This window comes from Anas platyrhynchos, chromosome 23 (genome assembly GCF_047663525.1).
Source record: "Anas platyrhynchos isolate ZD024472 breed Pekin duck chromosome 23, IASCAAS_PekinDuck_T2T, whole genome shotgun sequence".
NCBI lineage: Eukaryota > Metazoa > Chordata > Aves > Anseriformes > Anatidae > Anas > Anas platyrhynchos.
The window spans coordinates 4426481-4446342 of NC_092609.1; the positions used below are offsets into that span (position 1 = coordinate 4426481).

Here is a 19862-nt window from a genome sequence, read left to right on the forward strand (position 1 = left end):
AGCCCTGCTGGTCACACTGCTTCTGATACAAGCCAAGATGCCGTTGGCCTTCTTGGCCACCTGAGCACACTGCTGGCTCATATTCAGCCGACTGTCCACCATCACTCCCAGGTCCTTCTCTGCCTGGCAGCTCTCCAACCACTCATCTCCCAGCCTGTAGTTCTGCTTGGGGTTATTGCGCCCCAGGTGCAGGACCCGGCACTTGGCCTTGTTGAACTTCATGTAGTTGACCTCAGCCATACGTATACAGGCATTGTAATGCACCAGGGGGCCTTATCCCATCCCTAACTCATACATGGGGCATTGTAACGCACCACGGGGCCTTACCATCTGAATTAAGTTGCAAAACTCCTCACGCTGCCGTTCATTGCCCACTTGAGATTCGGTGGCCCTAAACTGAGCGAGGTGAGTCCCTGGGAGAAGGGACAGGCTCTGCTGTAAGCACCTCCTTTGCCCCAACCCTCCTGTCTATAAAAAAACGAGGAAGGAAGCCGGTCACGGCGGCGTTTCCCTGCCGTCGAAGTGCCGGTGAGCCCGGGAGGAGGAGGCAGCGCCATGGGACGGTCGCAAGAGGGCAGCGTTACCCTGCCGAGCAGCCCCAGCACCGCCGTCCCAATCCCAGTCCCAGTCCCAGTCCCAATCCCAATCCCAGTCCCAATCCCAATCCCAATCCCAATCCCAATCCCAGCCCCAGCCCCAGCCCCAGCCCCAGTCCCAGCGCCCTGCTTCACCCCAGTTCCACCCCTGCTCTGCCACCCCCATCCCCACCTTGCCACCCCCATCCCCAGCACCCGCATCCCCAGCCCGTGCTGGGAGCACCCCAGGGTGCAGAGCAGGAGGGTGAAACAGCCCCCAGCACCCCCCCCCCGCACACACTGCCCTACGGGGCAGCACAAATGCCAGTGTCCCAGGGCCGCTGCCACCAGTCCCATCCCTTCCCTCCAAAAGTCACCCTTCCCCCAAAAGCCCCACTGGGGTTAGGAATTGCTGGCATGGGGACATATTGGGGTGGGAAATGGAGGGGGGAGATCACAGATGTTTATTGAGATAGGAAGCTGTTGGGATGGGAAAGCGCGATGGGGTGGGAGGCCATGCCAGGATGGTCTGCGTGGACTTCAGGAGGGAATTTGAGGCTGCTCCCCATCAGCTCCTGGTGGGTAAGGTGTTGAAGGATGGGCAGAAAGGGAGCTGGGTTAAAAACTGGCTGAACTGGGCCCAGAGGGAGGCGTCAGTGGTGTAAAGTCTGGTTGGGGGAATGAGAGAGTGGCTGGGGGGCAGCTGGTGGCCAGCCAAGGTCAGCCCACCCCAGGGAGGGAAATGGTTGGGAGAAGAAGTCATTGGGATGGGGAATTTGGGGTTAAGAAGTTCTCGTTATAATGGGAAACCACTGGCAGGAAGGGAAAGCATCATTGGAATGGGAAATCAGCGCTGGGATGGGAAATTGCTGGGATGGGAAATCATCGTGATGGGAAATTGTTTCTGGGATGGTGGTGGTGGGGATGGTGGTGATGGGGACACTGGCAGCTCACAGCACAGACAGGAGATTTTTAGTAAAATAACGACAAACTGGGACTTTGTTAAAGGCTGTATTTCCTCGAGGGGTAACCAGCTGGCAGGAGGGCAACGCCCCTGTATCCGTGGCTTTGGGGTCAGGGGGGTGACTGCCCCGAGGGGCTTTGGGGCCATTCTGGCTGCATGGCAGGGACCAAGGAGGGCTTGAAGGCTTCCACGCCTGCCGCCCCCGTGGTCCTTGCAGCACCTCAGCATCCTGGGGCAGCCTTTGGGGTCCTTCATTCCCAGCTCCTGGAGGGCGCCTGCCTCTCCCCGAAACCCCCGGCGTAGTGTCAGGAGGGGAGGTGGAAGAAGCGGCCGGTCCTGCTGCCGTGGGTGCCGTGCAGCTCTCCGTGCCGCTGCGCTGGCAGCGCGTTCCCCAGCTCCTCCTCCAGCATCTGCGGGACAGAAGCAGCATTTCAGCGTCCCAGCCCTGGGTGGCAGGGAAGGAGCCCTCTGTTGGACCCCCGGGGATGGGATGTACGGGCTCGGGATGCTGCGGGTGCGGGGGAACCGCTCACCTCCTTGCGGGCAGCCAGCCGCTGCTTCCACTCGCTGAGCTCCATGGCGTGCTCCTCGTCCAGCCGCCCCAGCTGCCTCCTCTCCTGCTCCTCCAGCAGCTGCATCTTCTCCCTCTGGGAGAGGTGAGGTGGCAAGGGGAAGGGATTCACTCGGGGAGAGGTGGAAGGGATTCACTTGGGGAGGCGCGGGAAGGCTGCTTCCCGGTACCTGCATCTGCTCCAGCTCCACCAAGTTCTCGGCCTGCTGCTGCTGCAGCTGCTGCAGCTCCTGCGCCTGCTGCTGCTGCTGCCGCCGCACCTCCGCCTGCTGCCGCCTCTCCTCCTGCTGCAGGAACTGCGGGGGGACAGCCCCTGTCACGCCGCCCGTCCCCAGCCCTCCCCAGGCTTCGTCCCCCCTGGTGTCCCAGGCAGCCCCCACCTGCTTGGCCAGCTCTCTCTGCTCGGCCCCGTTGACCTCCTGGCTCTTCAGGTTGCCCTTGAAGAGGGCCAGGCGCGTTTTGGCGTCGCAGCGCTGGCTTTTCAGCAGCTGGGCCCGCTGCTGGGCCTGCTGGCTCCTCAGCTCCTCCAGCGCGAGCTGGTGGAAGCGCTGCACCCGCTCCGTGTCCTGCGCGAGGACGGAGCAGCGAGGAGGTGACCGAGGAGCCGGGGGTAGGGGGGATGTGGCCGCCCGGCCCCGGCCTCACCTTCTCGTGGCGTCTGCGGAGCTGCTGCCGCTGCAGCGCGTGCTGCTCCGTCACCTGCTGCCTGAAGAGCTGGTACTTCTCCTGCAGGTGCCCCTGCTCCATGCTCCACACCACCGCCTCGCGGGCTGCCGGGCGAGAGCACAGCGCCGTGACCACCACCCGCCCCAGGCTCCAACCCCCCCAGCTCCCCTCCCCGGGACCCCTGCGCCCTCCTCCTCCTCCTCCCAGCCCCGTCCACCTCGTCGCAGGCTGTGGATCTTGCTGATGCACTCCCAGTCGATGGACGTCATCTTCTTCTTGTGCTCCTGGACCACCCTCTGCAGCGCCGCGTTGAGCTCCTGCTGCTGCTGCTGCAGGAACCGCTGCTCCTGCGGCCACCCACAGCAGATGGTCCCCGGTGGCACATGTCCTGGTGCCATGGCCGGGGGGGGACAGCGCCATCCCGGACCCTCACCTCCTTCCCATCGCCCTTCAGCTCCTGCAGCCTCCTCCTGCAGTCCTTCTCCTGGAGGGCCTTGAGGCGCTTGGCCTCGTCGCGCAGCCTGGCCGTGTACTTGAGCTCCTGGCACTCCTTCAGCTGCCGGTGGCGCCGCTCCCAGCTCCCCACCTCCCGGTCGTAGTACTCCTTCTTGCTCTGCCACACAGGGGCAGGGGAAGGGTTAACGGGGGCTGCGGTGACACCCGGGCAGGGGGTCACAGAGCAGGCAGCGTCCCCTCCAAAAAGTGACCTGTGCACTGCATGGATGGGGCTGGGACAACCGGGGACGTGGCCACCGAACCAAGTGAACCCCCAAAAGCATCTCCTGCAGTGAGACCCCAGCTCCTCCCTGCATGGGCTGGGGGCCGTGCGCCCCTCTCTGACCCCGCAGTCGCACCCATCCCCTGTCCCCGTTACCGTCATCTCCTGCTCGATGTGGCGGAACATCTGCTCCCGCTGCTGGTGGAACCTCTGCTCCAGCTGGCTCTGCGCACGCTGCTCCTCCTTCTGCAGCACCCGCAGCTCGCGGAGCTCCTGGCGCCTAAAGGGGGGGCGAGTTGGGGCGGGAGGGGGGCCGCAAGCCTGGAAAAAGCCCCCCTCCCAGCCCCAGCCTCCCTCCACTCACCGAGCCGAGCGCGTCTTCTCATCCCTCGGCCCGGCCCTGCTGGCCGTCCTGGCGGTTGTCACGCTCACCTCCTCGCCGTCCACCACGAACCTGCGGGTTTTCCTCACCGTCCTTCGCAGCGAGGGGGGGTCCTGCGGCTGGGGGCAACGGTGGGAGCTCAGCTGACCCCCAAATTGGGCAAACCTAATGCGGAGCCCATGCGCAGGGGGCAGCGCCGTGGGTCGCGTCGCCTGCAAGCTGCTCACCTGCTGGGCTTCCCCGACAGAGGGGGGGGGCTGCGGTGTCACAGGGAGGGTGCTCAGACCTTGTACGGCTGCGGGGTTTTCTGCAGGAGGTGGCTCTTCTCCTTGCTTTGACGTGACCGATGGGTCTGGTGCGTTCTGCACCTGGGCGAGGGAGCAGACAAGAGCAGCAACGCTCGAGGTGTTCGTGGCCTCTGGGGGTGCTCCAAGGGGCTCTGGCACCGCTCCGTGACTCTCCAAGCCGCCCACCTCTTCATCCCTCAAAGGTTCTCCAGGAGCTGGAGCGAGCTGTGCCCCATCTCTGAGCTGTGCCCCATCTCCAAGCCGTGCCCCATCTCCAAGCCGTGCCCCATCCCCGAGCTCTCCGTCGTCCCCATCGTGTCCCCTCCAGCTGTTCCCGTTAGCAGCCCCTTGCTGGCAATCTCTGGGGCTGTCCTCTCCTTTCTCTTCTTCTTTAAGCGCCCCCGGGATCTCCACGCTGGATGAATCCCCTGCTGCCATCTGGGCTCCCTCACCGGCAGGTCCCCCTCCTGCAGGGGCTGCTTCCAGCTCCTCTCCCGTTGGCATCGGCTCGGCCAGGCCGGCTGCACCCCCCACTGCACTGGGGTCTCCAGCCAGACGCCCTTCCCCAGTCTCATCTTCCAGCTGGGCTTCTGCCGGCACCGGGGCTTCACCAGGAGAAGTTTCCACCGGGGTTTCATCGCTGTTGGTGGCTTTTTCCTCCTCCCCCCCAACCTCCTGCCTAACCAGGGCCGAGGAGCCAGCGATGGGCTCGCACTCAGCTGAGTTTTTCTCCCCCTCGTTCCTCTCTCCATCCTCTCCCTGACCGGTCGGGGGCTCCTGTCCCCCCTCAGGCACTTCTGACCCCACAGCTTCCTCCTCCATCACACAGGGCACCAATGATGCCCCCTCCTGCAGCACCCTCTCCCCCTCTGTTTTGGTGTCCTCAGGCTCCCCATCACCCTCAGGTCCCGTGGGTGCCCTCTCTGCTCCGTCCCTGTCCTTCCCAGGGGCACCTCCAGCCCCGATGGAGCCAGCTTCAACTTTTGGACCTCGTGAGGGTGCCGTGACCCAGCACTGATGCTCTGCGAGCTTCTTGAAGCTCCGGGCTTTGGTCCCCAAGGGCCACAGGTCCAGGGCTGCCACCAGCTGGGAGCCACCCCACGGCTGGTGCTTGGTGTGGGCACCAGCACAGCTTGGGTGCTGCTTTGTCCTCTGTCCTCCTGGATCCTCACCCAGAACCCCTTTGGCAGAGCCTCCACACCAGCCCCCATCGGCTCCATCTGGGGGCCCAGGCAGGATGGGCAGGCTACGAGCTGCAGCATCCCTCGATTCCTTTTTCTCATCAATTTTTGGGGGCGAAACGGGGCGCAGCGGGGCTGTGAGCTGTCCCTCCGCAGGCATTTCATCCATGGCTGGGGTATCGGTGTGTTGGCTTCCATCCTCAGCCCCGGGTCCACGCTGGGGTTCTTGCGTTTCAGCGAGGTCTCCCTCCTGGCCTGGCCCCGGGGGGGGCTCAGCTGGGGTGCAGGGGGTCCCCGGAGGGACGTTGCCCTCCTGCTGGCACCCCTGGATGTCTCCTCCTGCCTCCGCTGTCCCCTGGGGTGCACCCAGCGCCAAGTGCTCCAAGCCGCTCGCCTCCCCCCGCTGCTGCTCCTGAGACATTTCTTGGGCCCTGACCCCCCCGAAGAGCGACCTGCGCCGCATCAGCTTCAGGAATTCGGACGGCTTCCTCGAGGGGAGCCTCAGGGAGCCCGTGGGCACGGGCGAGGATTTCCTCCTCGCTGACTTCAAGTCGCCAGACGCTGTCTTGCTCCTGGGCACTACCTCCGTCTGGATAGGGGGCTCTTCGCTGAGCCCCCCCGCTGGGGCTGGGGGCTGATGCTGCAGGGCTTCCCTCGGGGATGGGGGGCAGGAGGAGCCTCCGTGCTTCTGGACAGGCTGCGGGATGGACGGTGGCAGGGAGGTGAGGTGAAGCTGATGGGAAGTCTCGGGGGGGAGCCGTCCCCTGCACCCACGGCGCGTTGGTCACTACTCACGCACCGAGGGGCCCGGAGCTTCCTCCTCATCCTCTTCCTCCAGCACGTCTGCCCGGGCCTCGGCCACCAGCTCCCGCAGCGGCCGCTTGTCGGAGACGCCCGCCACGAAGGGGTGCTGAGAAGGAGCCGGGGATGAGCAGGGATGGGGCTGGGGGCCACCACCGGGGACAGGCAGGGTGGGGAGGGGACGGGGGCCACCCACCTGCAGCAGCTGCGTGGCCGACCAGCGCGCCTCGGGGCTCTTCTCCAAGGATTTCCTCAGGAAGTCCTTAAAGTCTTCGGACCTGTGGGATGTTCTCCATGAGCGTGGGGGGGCTGCTTTGGGCCATGGTCCCCAGGGAGCTCAGGGGGGGGTGTTGGACAGCTTGGCAGAAGGTCCCCAGCCCGGTGCTGCCCACCCGTGCCACCTGCCGTGGGTCACGGTGTGATGGGAACCCCCGGTGCTGTGTCGTGGAGGAACCACGACCAACATCATCCATCAATTCACGACCCCACCCTGCCTGCCCCTGCCTCGGGGTCCCCATGGGACAGCTTCTCCCAGCACCAGTGACAAGTGATGGGACGTGAGGGCATGGGCGCACGTGGCACCAGGGGGGGTTGGATCGGGCGTCAGGAGGAATTTCTGCACAGGGAGGGTGGTTGAGATTTGGAAGGGGCTGCGGGGGGAGTGGGGGGGTCCCCATCCCTGCAGGTATCCGGGAGCTGTGGATGTGGCACTAGGGGACATGGGACAGTGACGGGGCTCAGTGTGGTGAGCTCAAGGTCTTCTCTGTGCAGGGTGAGCCCAGGGGACTCCCCGTGCGCTGCAGGGGGACTCACCACCTCTTGGGGTGACGCAAGGTGGGCGGCTGGGACTTGGCGATCTTCAGCAGCACCCGCAGGGGGTTCAGCTCATGGTGGGGGGGCTCCATCTCGGCCATCTCGATCAGCGTGATGCCCAGGGACCAGATGTCGGCCTTGTAGCCGTAGGGGTTCTCCTTGGACGTCTCACACTGCACCACCTCCGGGGCCATCCTGCGCACAGGAGCGAGGGGAAGGGGCCAAGACCACCCGTGCCGGAGCTGGCGCCTCCCTCTGAAACCAACCCCGGGCTGCTTCCCTTCTCAGACCTGACCTCTGACACCCCCAGAGCTGCCCAAGGGGGGCTGTCACCCCCAGCAACCCCTCTCCTCTCTGTGTTATTGAGAAACCCGGCCTGGGACTGGCACTGGCTCTGGCCGAGATGCTCTGGGGGTTGCAGCAGGAGCGAAGCTGGTGGCAAGCAGCCACAGGAGGTGCAGGGTGTTCGGGACACCCCAAAACCCCACCACCCCCCTGGGGTTTCCACCCCACGCCTACCAGTACGGGGTGCCGATGAAGGATGCCCGGCGCTGGATGGTGCTGGAGTTTTTAGCAGAGACGCCGAAATCGGCTGCAGCGCAGAAAGCAGGGGTTGGAGGGGACCCTCGGGGCATAAATCACCCCCGGGGGGGTCCCGTCCTCGCATCCCCCTGGGGCTCACCCAGCTTGATGTCCCCATCGAGGGTGAGCAGGACGTTGCCAGCCTTCACGTCGCGGTGGATGATCTTGCAGCCGTGCAGGTACTGCAGCGCCAGCAGGAGCTGCTTGCACGCCGCTCGGATCTGCTCCTCCGTCAGCCCCTTCTCCAGCTCTGCCAGCAGCACAAATGAACCCCGCCGCTAATGAGGACTCTAATGAACCCCCCCCCACACCCCAGCTGCACCCTGAGCCTTCCTGCAGGTCCTACACCTGCCCCAAAATACCTCAAAATTTGCCAGTCTCCCTTCCCACCCCTCTGATAAGCGCGCTTGTAACCCGGAGCGCATTTATTTACCCAAAATCGCTGCATCCACAGCCCCGCCGGGACAAAACTCCACCAAGATCTGCGGGAAAGAGCTGAGTTATCCACCCAAAATCTGAAACAGTGCCTTTGCCAGCCCCAACCCCCTGTCCCCAAGGATGTTTCACCCCCGCCGTGTCCCCGCCGCTCACCCAGAGCCGCCCGTCCCAGTAGAGCGCATCCAGGAGCTTGGTGATGTTGGGGTGGTCGCAGCCCGCCAGGATCTCGATCTCCACCGCGTAATCCTCCAGCTCCTCCTCACTTGGCGTCTCGATCACCTTCGCCGCCGCCAATGCCCCCGTCACCTTGTTTTGTGCCTGGGGGAGAGGTTTTCCACCTGCCTGACGGCACTGGGAGTGTGCCTGGGGGCTCTGGGTGCTGCTGGAGGGCACTGGGGGGTGAGCTGGGGGTCTCTCGGTGGCAATAGGGGGCACAGAAAGCACTGGGGGCTGTTGGGGAGCTATGGGGAGCACTTTGGGGGCTTGAGGCAATACTGGGGAGCACAGGGTTTGTATGTGAGGGGTTAGCACTGGGGGATACTGGGAGGGCTCTGGGAAGCACTGAGGGGCACTGGGATTATACTGTGAGGTGCTGGGGAACACCAGGAGGGCACTGGGGGGGTGTCTTGGTGGTACTGGGTGGCACTGGAAGGGATCTGGGGGTCTCTAGGCAGCACTGGGGGGCACTGGGATTGTACTATGAGGTGCTGGGGAGCACTGGGGGGGCACTGGGAGGACCTGCAGATTTTAAGGGGCACCTCAGTGCTGCATCCCACCCCAGCAGCAGCCTGCATGGATTCGGGGCTGGGGGGAGAGGGGGATTTTTCCCATCCCTGCTGCCTGGCGCCCACCCCGGGTCACCGGGTGCTACAAAGAGGAACTCGGCCACCCCCCCCAAAAAAAAAACCAAAGAGCTGGTGCCAAAGGGAAGGGGATGGTTTAGAAGCGGGGCCATCGTGCACCCCCAGCCCCGGTGCCGGAAGGTGGCTGCTGCTGCTTTGGGGCCAGAGAGCAGCAAATTGGGTTTCCTGCCTCTGCACCGCGGTGGCAGTGATGGTGCAGGAGGAAAACATCCCCGCTGCGCCCCGCCGGTGAACTGGGGGCGGTGAGCGGCGTCCCGCAGGGACCCGAACCGGGGCTCCCCCCACGCTGGGCGGTGTGGATGGGGCTGTGCTGAACCAACGCTCAGGGACCTGCACCCTCCCACCCCCCGCTAGAAATTTGGGTCATTTTGAAGGTTTCTGGCTGGTTGCAGGATGGCAACGAGCTCCGCGCTTGATGGAGCGTGGAAGACGAAAAATTTAGAAGAAAAAGAAAAGAAGAAGGAAAAAAGAGAAGAAAAAAAGCGCGTTTCCAGAATCCTTGGGGATCGGTGGTGGTTTTTGGCTGCTCGTTCCCCCCCCTACCTTGAAGACCTTGCCGAAGGCCCCATCGCCCAGCTCGCCTAGCACCAGCCAGGCCTCCTCGGGGTCGACGTCCCGCTTGACGTGCTCGCACCGCCTGGGCTTCTTCTTCTCCGGACCCAAACGGAAAAGCCTCCGGAGGAAAGCCATGGGGCTGGGGGCTCAGGGGGGGCCGGCGGCCACCTCCATGCATGGGGCCGGGGCTCGCCCCGGGGGTCTCGGGCTGCCCTGCGAGGCGCCGTGGCAGCCCGCGCTCTTCCTGCCCCGCTCAGGAAGCGGCCTCGCGGAGGGCGCAGGATGTGCGGAGGCTGCAGGCGGAGGCTGAGCGGCTGAGGCCGTAGAGAAGAGGCTGCGCTGCCCCAGGGTGGGGGTTCGGGGTGTGTAGGGGCACCCAAGGGTGCTGCCTGCACCCGCCCCCTGCAGACACCCCCCTGCTTTGGGGGTCTCCGTGCCCCCCCGTGCGCGGCTCCATCGCCACGCAGCAGGTGTGCACGCACCCAGGTGCTCGTGCCAATGGGTCCCCTTGTCCCCAAGCATTTTGGGGACGTTAAGGGTGGGTTTGCTGCTCTGACAACGCCCCCCCCTCACCGAGCAGGGTGGGCTCGAGGCACCCACCCAAGGGCATGGAGATGGGATGGACCCACAGGGAGCCCCCGGGTCAGGGGCACAGAATTGGTGGGGCAGGGCTGAAACAGTGCCCAGAGGTGTGGGGTGGCCCCACACGGCCCCGTGGGGGCTTCCTTGGGCTCCACGGCGCTAATTGGGCTGCCGCAGGGTGTAATCAATTCATTGCCATCATTAATCACGGCATCATTAATTACGACAGATCTCATCGAGTTGTGCTCCCCATGTGTACCGGGCAGCTCCGTGACCATGCGCCCGGTGGCTTTGGCCCTGGGGAGGTGACCATGGGGGGGGGTGGGGGGCAGCTCGGGGGGTCCCAGGGCCACAACAAACCCGCTGGTGGCCACTTACACCCCAAGGGGCTGTGGGCACATCCCCCTCACCCGCCCCCAACCTGCTTGCACCCGCAGACAAAAGCTTTTCCTTCCCGGAGGAAAAGCCAGCAGCCAGGCTTTCACTTTGCACCTCTGATTTTCCTTTTCCTTTTTTTCCTTCCTTTCACTTCCCTTTTTTCTCTTCTTTCCTTTTTTTTTTTTTTTTTTTTATTTTTCTCTTTTTTCTTTTTCCCTTTTTCCTTTCTTCCTCTTTCCCTTTTTCCCTTTCTTCCCTTTGCCTTTCCCCCTTTTTCCTTTTCCCCTTTTTCTTTGTCCCCTTTTCCTTTTCTCTCTTCTTTCTTTCTTTCTTTCTTTCTTTCTTTCTTTCTTTCTTTCTTTCTTTCTTTCTTTCTTTCTTTCTTTCTTTCTTTCTTTCTTTCTTTCTTTCTTTCTTTCTTTCTTTCTTTCTTTCTTTCTTTTTCTTTTTCTTCTCTTCTCTTTCTTTTTCTTTTCCTTTCTTTTCCTTTCTTTTCTTTTCTTTTCTTTTCTTTTCTTTTCTTTTCTTTTCTTTTCTTTTCTTTTCTTTTCTTTTCTTTTCTTTTCTTTTCTTTTCTTTTTTTCTTTTCTTTTCCCTTTTAATTTTTTTCCTTTTTTTTCTCTTTCCTTTTTTTTCTGTTCCCTATTTTTTCCCTTTTCCACTTCTTTCCTTTTCTCCCTCCCCCCCCCTTTTCCCCTTTTCCCCTTTTCCCCTTTTCACCTCTTTTCCCTTATTTCCTCCCCCCCCCCCCTTTTTTTTTTTTTTCTTTTTCTCCCTTTTCCCTTCTTCCCTCCCCCTTTTCCCCTTATTTCCCTCCCGTTTACCCCCAGCAGCCCACGGCAGGACCCCGGGGTGCTCTGCCCAGGGCTGCCCCCCGCCACCTCTCCGCACGCCGACGACCCCAGCGCTGCCTCGACCCCTCCCCAGCCGCTCGCTGCTTCCCCCCGAGCGTGGTGGTAAAAACCCAAACCCACTGGGGGGAGATTTTCCCTCGCGGACTGGCCCCCACCGGGGGGGCTCAGCCTTAAATTCGCCGTTTCCCAGCCTGACACCGGCCCCTAGCGGCACCTGGGTGGCTCCCAAACCCATCGCGAGCCTCAGGAGGCTTCGCACAAGGGGAAACTGAGGCACGGGGCGGGCAAAGCGATGCGGGGCCCCCACCTCCTCCCGATACCCCCCGTCCCCCACAAGAATAGAAACCGGAGCGGGGAATAGGAAGCAGAGGTTTGGGGTTTTTTAGCTCTTTTGCGCTGTTATCGGGGTAATTTTGCTGCCCCAACTTCCTGCCGCGGTCGGGGCGATGCCGCCCGGATCTGCCCCGGCATCGCCGGGTCCCAGCGGGGCTCAGCACCGGGGGTCCCGGGGGGGGGCAGAGTCCCGGGGGTGGTCGAGGTGCTCCGGCTGCGACACGGCGGGGGGGGGGGCTTTAAATTCCCCATCCCAGCAATGAGCGTTCACCCTGGGAATAAACATAACAACTCCTTTTATTCCAATGGCACGGGCTGGGGGCTGCGGGGTGGGGGGAACCAGGGCGGGGGCCGCACTTGCTGCCCCCCCCCCCCCATATTTCTCCCCCTTTTGGTAAATCTCACGGGAGGCCCCTCGCGAGCAGGGGGGGGGACGAGGGATGGCTTTCGCTCTGACTGCTGCTGAGTCAAGCCCAAGCGAGAGCGTTCCTGGAACGAAAGGGTTAATATCGCACCCAAAAGCCCCCCCCGGGTCCCTCCACTGCCCCCTCCCCCCTATCGGGCTCAGCCCGCTTCTCCCTCTCTCCCCTCCCCGCCGGCTTTTTGGGGGGGGGCTCTCAGCCCCCTCCCGTCTGTCCCCTGCCCGGGGGCTCCTTTGCCCCTTTCCTAGCCCAAGGTGTGTGTGGGGGGGGGACAGGAGCGAAACGTCCCCGTCCCCCTCGACCCCCCCCCGGTTCTGCTTTTTCTGGCTGTTTAGCCCCAAATGAGTCACCGGGGGAATTTTTTTTTTTTTTTTCGGGGCTCTTTCACAACCCGCCGGGGGGGGATTCTCGGCCGGGATGCCGAGGGGTTGAGCACCCATGGGTGCTCCAGCAGCCCCCCAGCCCCCAGAGCCCCTGTTTGTGGGTGGCGGGACCGCGACACCCGGGCTGGGGACCAGGGACCAGGGACCGGGGAGCAGGGAGCAGGGACGGTCCCTCCCGGTGCCACGGAGCCGCCGTCCCTGGAAAGCAGCGCCCAGCCCCGGGGCGGTACCGGGGGCTCGCTCCCTCTTTACCGGACGGTCCCAGCCCCGGGGGTGCCGGGGGGGTGGGGGGGTGGGGGACACGCAGCGGTGTCTCGGTGCCCATTTCCAGAGGGACACCGGGCAGGGACAACGCAGCGGTGCCGACCCCCGACGCACCGAGCTGGGGGCACGAAGCCACCGGCACCCAGGGCGCGGGGACCCGGCCCCGGTGATGTCCCCAATGCCCCGGCAGCATCACCGGGACCGGAGCTGGGGGGGTGGTGGTGGTGGGGGGGGCTGGAACAGGAAAGTCCGGCACAGTCATACAGCGAGGTGCCGGCTGCCGGTTGGCGAGAGCCCCAAAAAGCCCGTCCGTTCCGGTAAGGAAAGAGTCAATCGCACACGCAGAGCCACACACGCCACTTCCCTGAGTGGGGATGAGTCATCCTCAGCCCTTCATCCCCGTCCCAGTCCCACCAGCAGCCCCACACAGCTCTTCCTCCGGCCGCCCATGAGCCGCTCGCCCCTCGCGTCCTGAGCCGGTGAGTGCCGGGGGGGCACCGGGCGGGGGGCACCGCGCGGCCCCCGCCCCACGGCCGCGCCGCGTGGGGCAAAACACGAGTGGGCTCCGGGCTCGGGGGCTCTGCGATGAGCCCGCGGCGAACCCAACGGCACCGAGCCCCCCCCCATTTCCTCCCGTTTTTTGGGGCTGCCCCCCTTGTTTTGGCGAGGGGCTGGGGTCGGGGTGGCGGCGGGCGGTGGGCGCGGGGTGGGGGCGGTGGGCGCGGGGTGGGGGCGGGCCCGCGGTGACTTCAGGCGTTACTCAGCCGCCTGGCACCGCGCCCGCGCTATTCCCGGCCGTGACGCCCCCGGCAGCCGCCGGGCACCGGGAATTTGGGGGAGCGCGGGGGGGTCCCGGGAGCATCCCTCGGGGCCTTCAGCCGGGGAGCGCGGTGCCGGGGGGGGCGCCGGAGTTTGTTTGGGCTCAAACTTTCCTGCTTTGGCGCAGCGCAGCTTTCTCACGCCGCTTTTCTCGCTCGCCCCCAAAACGGCCGCTTTTTGCCCCAAAAGCCCCCAACCCCCCTGCGCTCGGGGCAGCCGCGCGCCGGTTTCCTGCTTTTTTCGCAGAAAGGGAGGAAATCGCGTCAGCCCCGCCGCGCTCGCAGTGCCGGGAACCGGGCGTGAGCCGGGAAATCACAGCCGGGGCCCGGGGCTGTGCACGCGCACGTTCACGCGTGTTGCTGCGCGTGCACGCGTCCGGCGGCGCGCACCCCACGGGCACAGCGTGTGCCCCGCGGCACCCACGCGTGAGCACTGGCACGCACGGGTGCGCGCTCACCTGCACCCGCGTGCACGCGCCTCTGCTCACACACACACACACACACGTATGTGATGTACGCACATGCACACACCTGGACTCACACACATGTGCCTATACTCACACGCACACACCTATATTCACACGCACAGATCTATATTCACAAGCACACCCCTATATTCACACACACACCTCTATGCACACACACACACCTCTGAGCACATGCACATGCCCATACCCATTTGCACATGCCTGTACTCATGTCCACACGCCTACACTCACATGGACACGCCTGTACTCACACCCCCCCCTACACTTACACACCCCCCTACCCTTACACACACGCATCATATCTGCACACATGAACTTGCTCACTCGCGTGCACAGCCCCTGGGCACGCACCCAGCGGTACCCACACCACCCACCCCGCTGGACGAGCCACCTGCACACACACACACACACACACACACGCACACGTGCACACACACACACACGTGCACACACACGTGCACACGCACACTCACACACACGCACTGAACACACCTGCACACACGTGCACACGCACATCCACCCCCGCCACGCACACACACACGTGTACAACCACCTCCCCCCCCCGCGCCCCCTTGCACACGCGTGTTCCTCGCTCCCCCCCCCGCGCGCACACACTGGCTGCAGGACTACAACCCCCAGCATGCCTTTCGCCGGCGGGGACGAGCAGCGCGGCCGCCCAATCGGCGGCGGGGGCGTGGCGGCGCCGCCCAATCGGCGGCGGGGGCGTGGCGGCCCCGCCCAATAGGCGGGCAGTCACATGGCGCGGCGGCGGCGGCGGGTGAGCGGCACCGGCACCGGGCGCGGGACCCCCCCCCCAGGGACCCCCCCCCCCGGGACCCCTCCCCCCGGGGCTGCCCCCCCCGAGCTCGGAGTATTCGGGGTGACCGCCCCTCCCCCACACCCCTCATCCCCCCCCATCCCGCTTTTTAAATTTTTTAACCGTTTTCGGAGGGTTTTCCCCCAAAAAGTTGGCGCTGGGCAGGGAGGGGCAGGCTGGGGGTGGGGGGGGGATTATTTTTTGGGGGAAAACCCCGGTGGGCGACCCCATGGCGTGAGGCATCCCCCTTGCTCCTTGTTTCGGGGGATAATTTGGGGGGATCGTGCCCTTTTTCCCCCTGTTTTGGGAGGGGCAGCGACGATTTGGGGGTGGGAAGCGACGATTTGGGGGGATTTTGCCCATTTTTTCCCAATTTCTCACCTTTTCCCCCCCCCGGCAGGGCTCACCGTGAGGGCGCCGCCGCTCCCCGCATGGAGGACAGCCGGGAGCAGCCCCCCGGCCCCGCCGAGCCCCCCGCCACCCTGCACAGCCCGGGGGCCACCTCGCCCCCCCCAGCCCCGCAGCAGCCGCCCCCCACCTCGGAGCAGCCCCCCGGGCACGAGCCCCCCGCACCGGCCTCCGACGGGGTGAGAAAGCGAGGAGGAGGGCGAAGGTCCTGGTTTTGGGGAAAAAAAAAGCAAAATTGGGGTGCTGGTGAAAAGCCCAACAGAGGTGGGGGGGGTCCTGGGGGTGTGGGTCTGGTGGGTTTTGGGGTTTTTGCCCCCACACCCCGGCGGCCTCTATTTAAAAAAAAAAAAAAAAAAGAGCCTTGAAATAGTTCGGCCGTTGAAACGCGGCGGCTGTCACAAGCGGTTAAAAGAATAGAAAGAAGAAGAAAAAGTACTTTGGGAGCCGAGCAGCTGCTTTGCCCAAAAATAGCAACAAGTTTTATAACTCCGGAAAATGTAGAACAAACAAACGAGAAACATTTTTAGCTGAGAAAGGAGGCGGGGGGGGGGGGTGAGGGGGGGTGAGGGGGGGGGGACGGAGCAAGAATTTCTGCCCTTCTGTTTTCCTGGAAGCCGTTCCTCGTGTTCTCGCGCGGCTCCAGCGCTTTGACCAACTTGGCCGCCTGCCCGGGCTGCCGAGTAACGAACGGAGAGCTCAGAAAATGCCCCCGGGCTGCCAAGGGGGGGGGGTGGGAGGGGGTGAGGGGGGGGCTCCTGCCCTGCCTCAGTTTCCCCCGCGGGACCTTTCTGTGCCCCCCACCCCGGGGTGCGGGGTCCCTCCTGACCGCCGTGTCCCCAGGAGCCGCCGCTGCCCGAGGATGGCCCCGAGCGGCCGAAGGCGTCCGAGGAGGACGCGGTGGCCAGCGGGGAGAAGGAGGAGGAGGAGGCCTTCCTCGTCAGCCTCTACAAGTTCATGAAGGAGCGGCACACGCCCATCGAGAGGATCCCCCACCTGGGCTTCAAGCAGAGTACGGCCCCACGGGGCTGGGGGGGGGGCGTTTTTTGGGGGGGTGAGGGCTCGGAGTGGGGCCGGCGGGCGCTGCGCCCCGCTGACACCTTCCCCTCTCTTCCCAGTTAACCTCTGGAAGATTTACAAGGCGGTGGAGAAGCTGGGGGCCTACGAGCTGGTAAGCAGCTGCGGAGCACCCGTGGGGGCTGTCGGGCACCCAAAGGGGGTTTTAGGCTTTAGGTTTTAGGGTTAACCCGTCCCCACCGCAGGTCACGGGGCGACGGCTCTGGAAGAACGTCTACGATGAGCTCGGGGGCAGCCCCGGCAGCACCAGCGCGGCCACCTGCACCCGGCGCCACTACGAGAGGTAGGGGGGGCAGCGGCCCCGCTCCGTGCCTCAGTTTCCCCTCCCTGGGATTCATCCCAGGCCGGCGCTCACGGCCGCCCGCTCGCCCCGCAGGCTGGTCCTCCCGTACGTGCGGCACCTCAAGGGCGAGGACGACAAGCCGCTGCCCCCCAGCAAGCCCCGCAAGCAGTACAAGGTCTCCAAGGGCGCCGAGACGGGCGAGAAGAGCAGGAGGAGCAAGAAGGAGAAGGGCCGGGAGCAGGTGCGCGGCCCCGTGGGGTTGGGACGGAGCGTGGCAGCAGCCCCGAGCCCCCTGGAGACCCTTCCTCCATCCCGGGCACGTGGAAGGAGCTGGGGCTGGGGCAGGAGGAGAGCGGGGGGCTGAGCCTCCGGCAGTGGAGGACACGGAGGGGAACCCAGTGGGGTGGGCGGGGGGCCCAGCACCCCCACCCCAACTTCCCTTTGGTTGCAGATGCCGCCGGAGCAGGCGAAGGCCGAGGCCGTGGCCACCCCCGGAGGCAGCAAGGAGGAGCCGGCGGAGGCCCCGGAGCGAGGCCGGCCGGCTGAAGGACGAGCCAGCCCCGCGGCCCCAGCCCCGAGCCCCTCAGCGGGGTGTGCGGGCACCTGCAGAGCCCACGCCGAAGCCTACAAACGGCTCTTCTCCAGCTTTTACTCCAAAGGCAACCACCCCATCATGTCCCCGCTGGCCAAGAAGAAGCTGCTGGCCCAGGTGAGCAAGGCCGAGTCCTTGCACTGCCACAAGCGCCACTGCCCCGAGGGCCGGCGCGGGGCGAGCGACGCTCACCCCGGCACGAGCCCCGAGCCCCCCCGGGCAGCGGAGGAGCAGAGGAGCCCGGAGCCTCCTGGATTTAAGGATCCATCCCGAGGCGGCCGGAGCGAGACAGGATCCGTGCCCAGCGCTTCCCCCGTGGGGAGAGACAGCCAGCCCTACCCCAGAGCCGAGGAGGGCCCCGCGCCCGCCGTCTTCACCGGCTACTTCCATGCCTACCACAACAAGGTGCTGAAGCCCGTGAGCTGCCACCCCCTCGGGGGCTACTTCTCCAGCTTGAAGGATTTTTTGGAGCCGCAGCCGGAGGACACGGAGCAGCCCCAAGACCTGCGGAGCAAAGCGGGGCAAGCGTGGAGCGGGGAGGGCCCGCGGGCGGCCGCTTTCACCGCCGTTAAATCCTGCCGGGTGCCCCCCGGGGCCGGCTTCACGCCGCCGACACAGAGCCCCACAGTGCCAGGGGGCAAGCGCAGCCGGGAGGAGGAGGCTTTCGGCCCCAGCAAGAAGCTGCGGGCTGTGTCCCCCTTCGTCAAGGAGCCCGAGGGCAGGGACAAGGGCGCTGGCTCGCCCGGGGGCCAGCCGGTGCTGGCCAAGCCCAAAGCCATCGTGCCCGGTCCCGGCTACGCCGCCCCGCTGCCCGCCGTGCCTCCAGCCCCGGACGGTTACAAGGGAGCGATGCTGCGGTTCCCGGTGAGCTTCACCAGCCCGCTGGAGCACCTCAAAACCCCAGCAGCGCCGCTGATGCCGTCCCTCTCCGTCAGCCCCTTTGTCATCCCTGCTTTCCCCAGCCCTTTGATAGCCGCCTCCACGCAGCCCTCCGACCTGTGCCGGCCGCTGGCGACCGGTCCCGGGCACTACACCACGTCCTACGAGAGCTCGCTGCAGCACCGGCTCTACCCCGTGGCGACATGGCACAGCCAAACCTCCTACACCACCCCGCACGCGTCGGCCTTCCACCGCAATGCCAAGCTGTAGGGTTTTCACCCCGATCCGGACCGGCCTCATCCCCGCAGAGGTGGCCGTGGGGGTGCCGCGGTGGCCGGAGCCCATCGCTGCTTCAGAGCCGCCGCGTCCCACGGCAGAGACGAGCTGAGCTGGACCGTGTCATTTTTACTCCTGATCTTAGAGCTGTTTGTATCTGACATCGTTCGCCGGTGACTTAACTACCCATATCACAAGGTTATATATATATTATATATATATATAAAAAAGGGAGCAAAGTGAGCTGCAGGTTTCTGTTTTGTGAGAGATGCCGCGCCCCGCGCAGTTTCACGTGGCCAGCGCCGAGAGGAGGCTGAGCCGAGCTGTGGCTGTGCCCACCTCGCCAGGATGCTGCTCAGCGCCCCGGTACACAGCCCCCGCTCACTCCTAGGAAGCAATGCAATTTTATTTTTAAACGCCGTTGCCTTGGGCAGGGGGTTCCGGAGGTTGTTCAGGGGCTCGGGACCTCTGTGAGAAGCGTGCCCGCTGCTCCTCTCGCTGCTGCCACGCACCTCCAACTGAAGGGGTTGAGGCGGTGGCAGAAGGCAGCATCCCAAAATAAAACTGGCTGGATGGTCCCAACCTGGCGGTGTTTGGGGTGTCCTTGATTTCTGGGATTTCCAGGGCGGGCTTGGGGGGGACCAGCCTCACCCTTGGAGGTGTTTCACAACCCGTGGGGAACAGGCTGAGACCTACCTGTGGGGCTGCCCCCATCCCCTGGGGAAGGAGGGGTTTTCCTGCATCGTTTTTGGCAGCTTTTTGCCAGCCCCGAGGAATCTCAGCTGTTTCCTGGAGCATCCGTGTGTCCGGCTGCGGGTGCCATAGGGCTGAGGGCAGTGCAGTGACGGCACCATGGGGAGGCCTGGCCCCAAAATGTTCCTGCATGGCTGAGAACATCTGGGAGGGGACAGACGGACAGACAGCCAGCACCTTGGACATGAGCTGGGGAGAGGAGAGGAGCACACTGGTGGCAGACGGGTGGCCCGGGCCAACTCCAGAGGAAGGAGCAAACCCACAGAGACCTGCACAGCACAGCTCCAGCTGCTTTCTGCCTGCGGGAGCTCCTGATGAGCCATTGCAAACGACCTGAACTCTTCATGGGACCCTCAGGACTCCTTTCTCTTGTGCCAGCTGCTCCCCACGAGAGCAACTGCTGACTGTGAGCCGTGGAAAGGGCAAGGAGCCGGTGGCACTTGCTCATCCCCAAGGAGGGGGATGGCTTCGGGTGGAGAAATGGAGCAGCAGCAGTAAATCAGCTTTGCAGGACCACTGCTGCTTCCACAGAAAGCAGAAAAAGAGTTAAAAGTAGCCCCAGGCAGTGCCGGTCTTGTGCCCCAAGTGCTGCCACCAAACCGCCTACAGCTTTGTGAGCCCCAGGGCTCTGCTCCCTCAGAGCTGCCACGCTCCCTCTGCACCTGGGAGCGAGGGCACCAGGGCAGAACGGGAGCGCCCCATCCCTCAGCCTTACAGCAGCACTGCAGTAGGGAAATCGTGACTTGAAGCCTAGGACAGAGCTGGGCTGCTCGAAAACACAGCAGGGTGGCAGCTGACCAAGCTTTTAGGAGCCGTGCACACGCTTCTGTCCGCAGGTCTCTCCGTTTAAGCTCATCCAGGC

General features: G+C 64.4%; 2 protein-coding genes across 3 annotated transcripts; one reads left to right on the forward strand and one right to left on the reverse strand.

Moving 5' to 3' along the window:
• Positions 1-1570: 1570 nt before the first annotated feature.
• On the reverse strand, positions 1571-10154 carry LOC119714837 (STE20-like serine/threonine-protein kinase). Its single transcript, XM_072027241.1, is given in 18 exon segments — positions 1571-1949; positions 2073-2186; positions 2281-2406; positions 2491-2676; positions 2756-2880; positions 2994-3156; positions 3159-3389; positions 3651-3774; positions 3859-3989; positions 4104-6041; positions 6144-6254; positions 6342-6423; positions 6959-7153; positions 7478-7550; positions 7641-7790; positions 7974-8022; positions 8132-8296; positions 9385-10154. Coding segments are annotated over 18 exon segments (4215 nt in total). The 5' UTR covers positions 9532-10154; the 3' UTR covers positions 1571-1844.
• Positions 10155-12839: 2685 nt separating this feature from the next.
• On the forward strand, positions 12840-18833 carry ARID5A (AT-rich interaction domain 5A). 2 transcript variants are annotated; one of them, XM_038171867.2, is made up of 7 exons: positions 12840-13091; positions 15136-15322; positions 15984-16152; positions 16259-16311; positions 16403-16500; positions 16594-16741; positions 16952-18833. In XM_038171867.2, the coding sequence occupies exons 2-7, from the start codon at positions 15167-15169 to the stop codon at positions 18239-18241; spliced, it is 1914 nt and encodes a 637-aa protein (XP_038027795.2). In that variant the 5' UTR covers positions 12840-13091; positions 15136-15166; the 3' UTR covers positions 18242-18833. The 2 variants fall into 2 exon arrangements, with proteins under 2 accessions (XP_038027795.2, XP_071883286.1); XM_072027185.1 differs by lacking the exon at positions 12840-13091 and adding an exon at positions 14674-14696.
• Positions 18834-19862: the final 1029 nt, after the last annotated feature.

Bases quoted from the DNA above. Each gene is read 5' to 3' on its own strand.
- ARID5A (XM_038171867.2), top strand. From the start codon at position 15,167: ATGGAGGACAGCCGGGAGCAGCCCCCCGGCCCCGCCGAGCCCCCCGCC. The intron at 15,323-15,983 runs GTGAGAAAGCGA...CCGTGTCCCCAG, and splicing joins CCGCACCGGCCTCCGACGGG to GAGCCGCCGCTGCCCGAGGA. The intron at 16,153-16,258 runs GTACGGCCCCAC...CTCTCTTCCCAG, and splicing joins CCACCTGGGCTTCAAGCAGA to TTAACCTCTGGAAGATTTAC.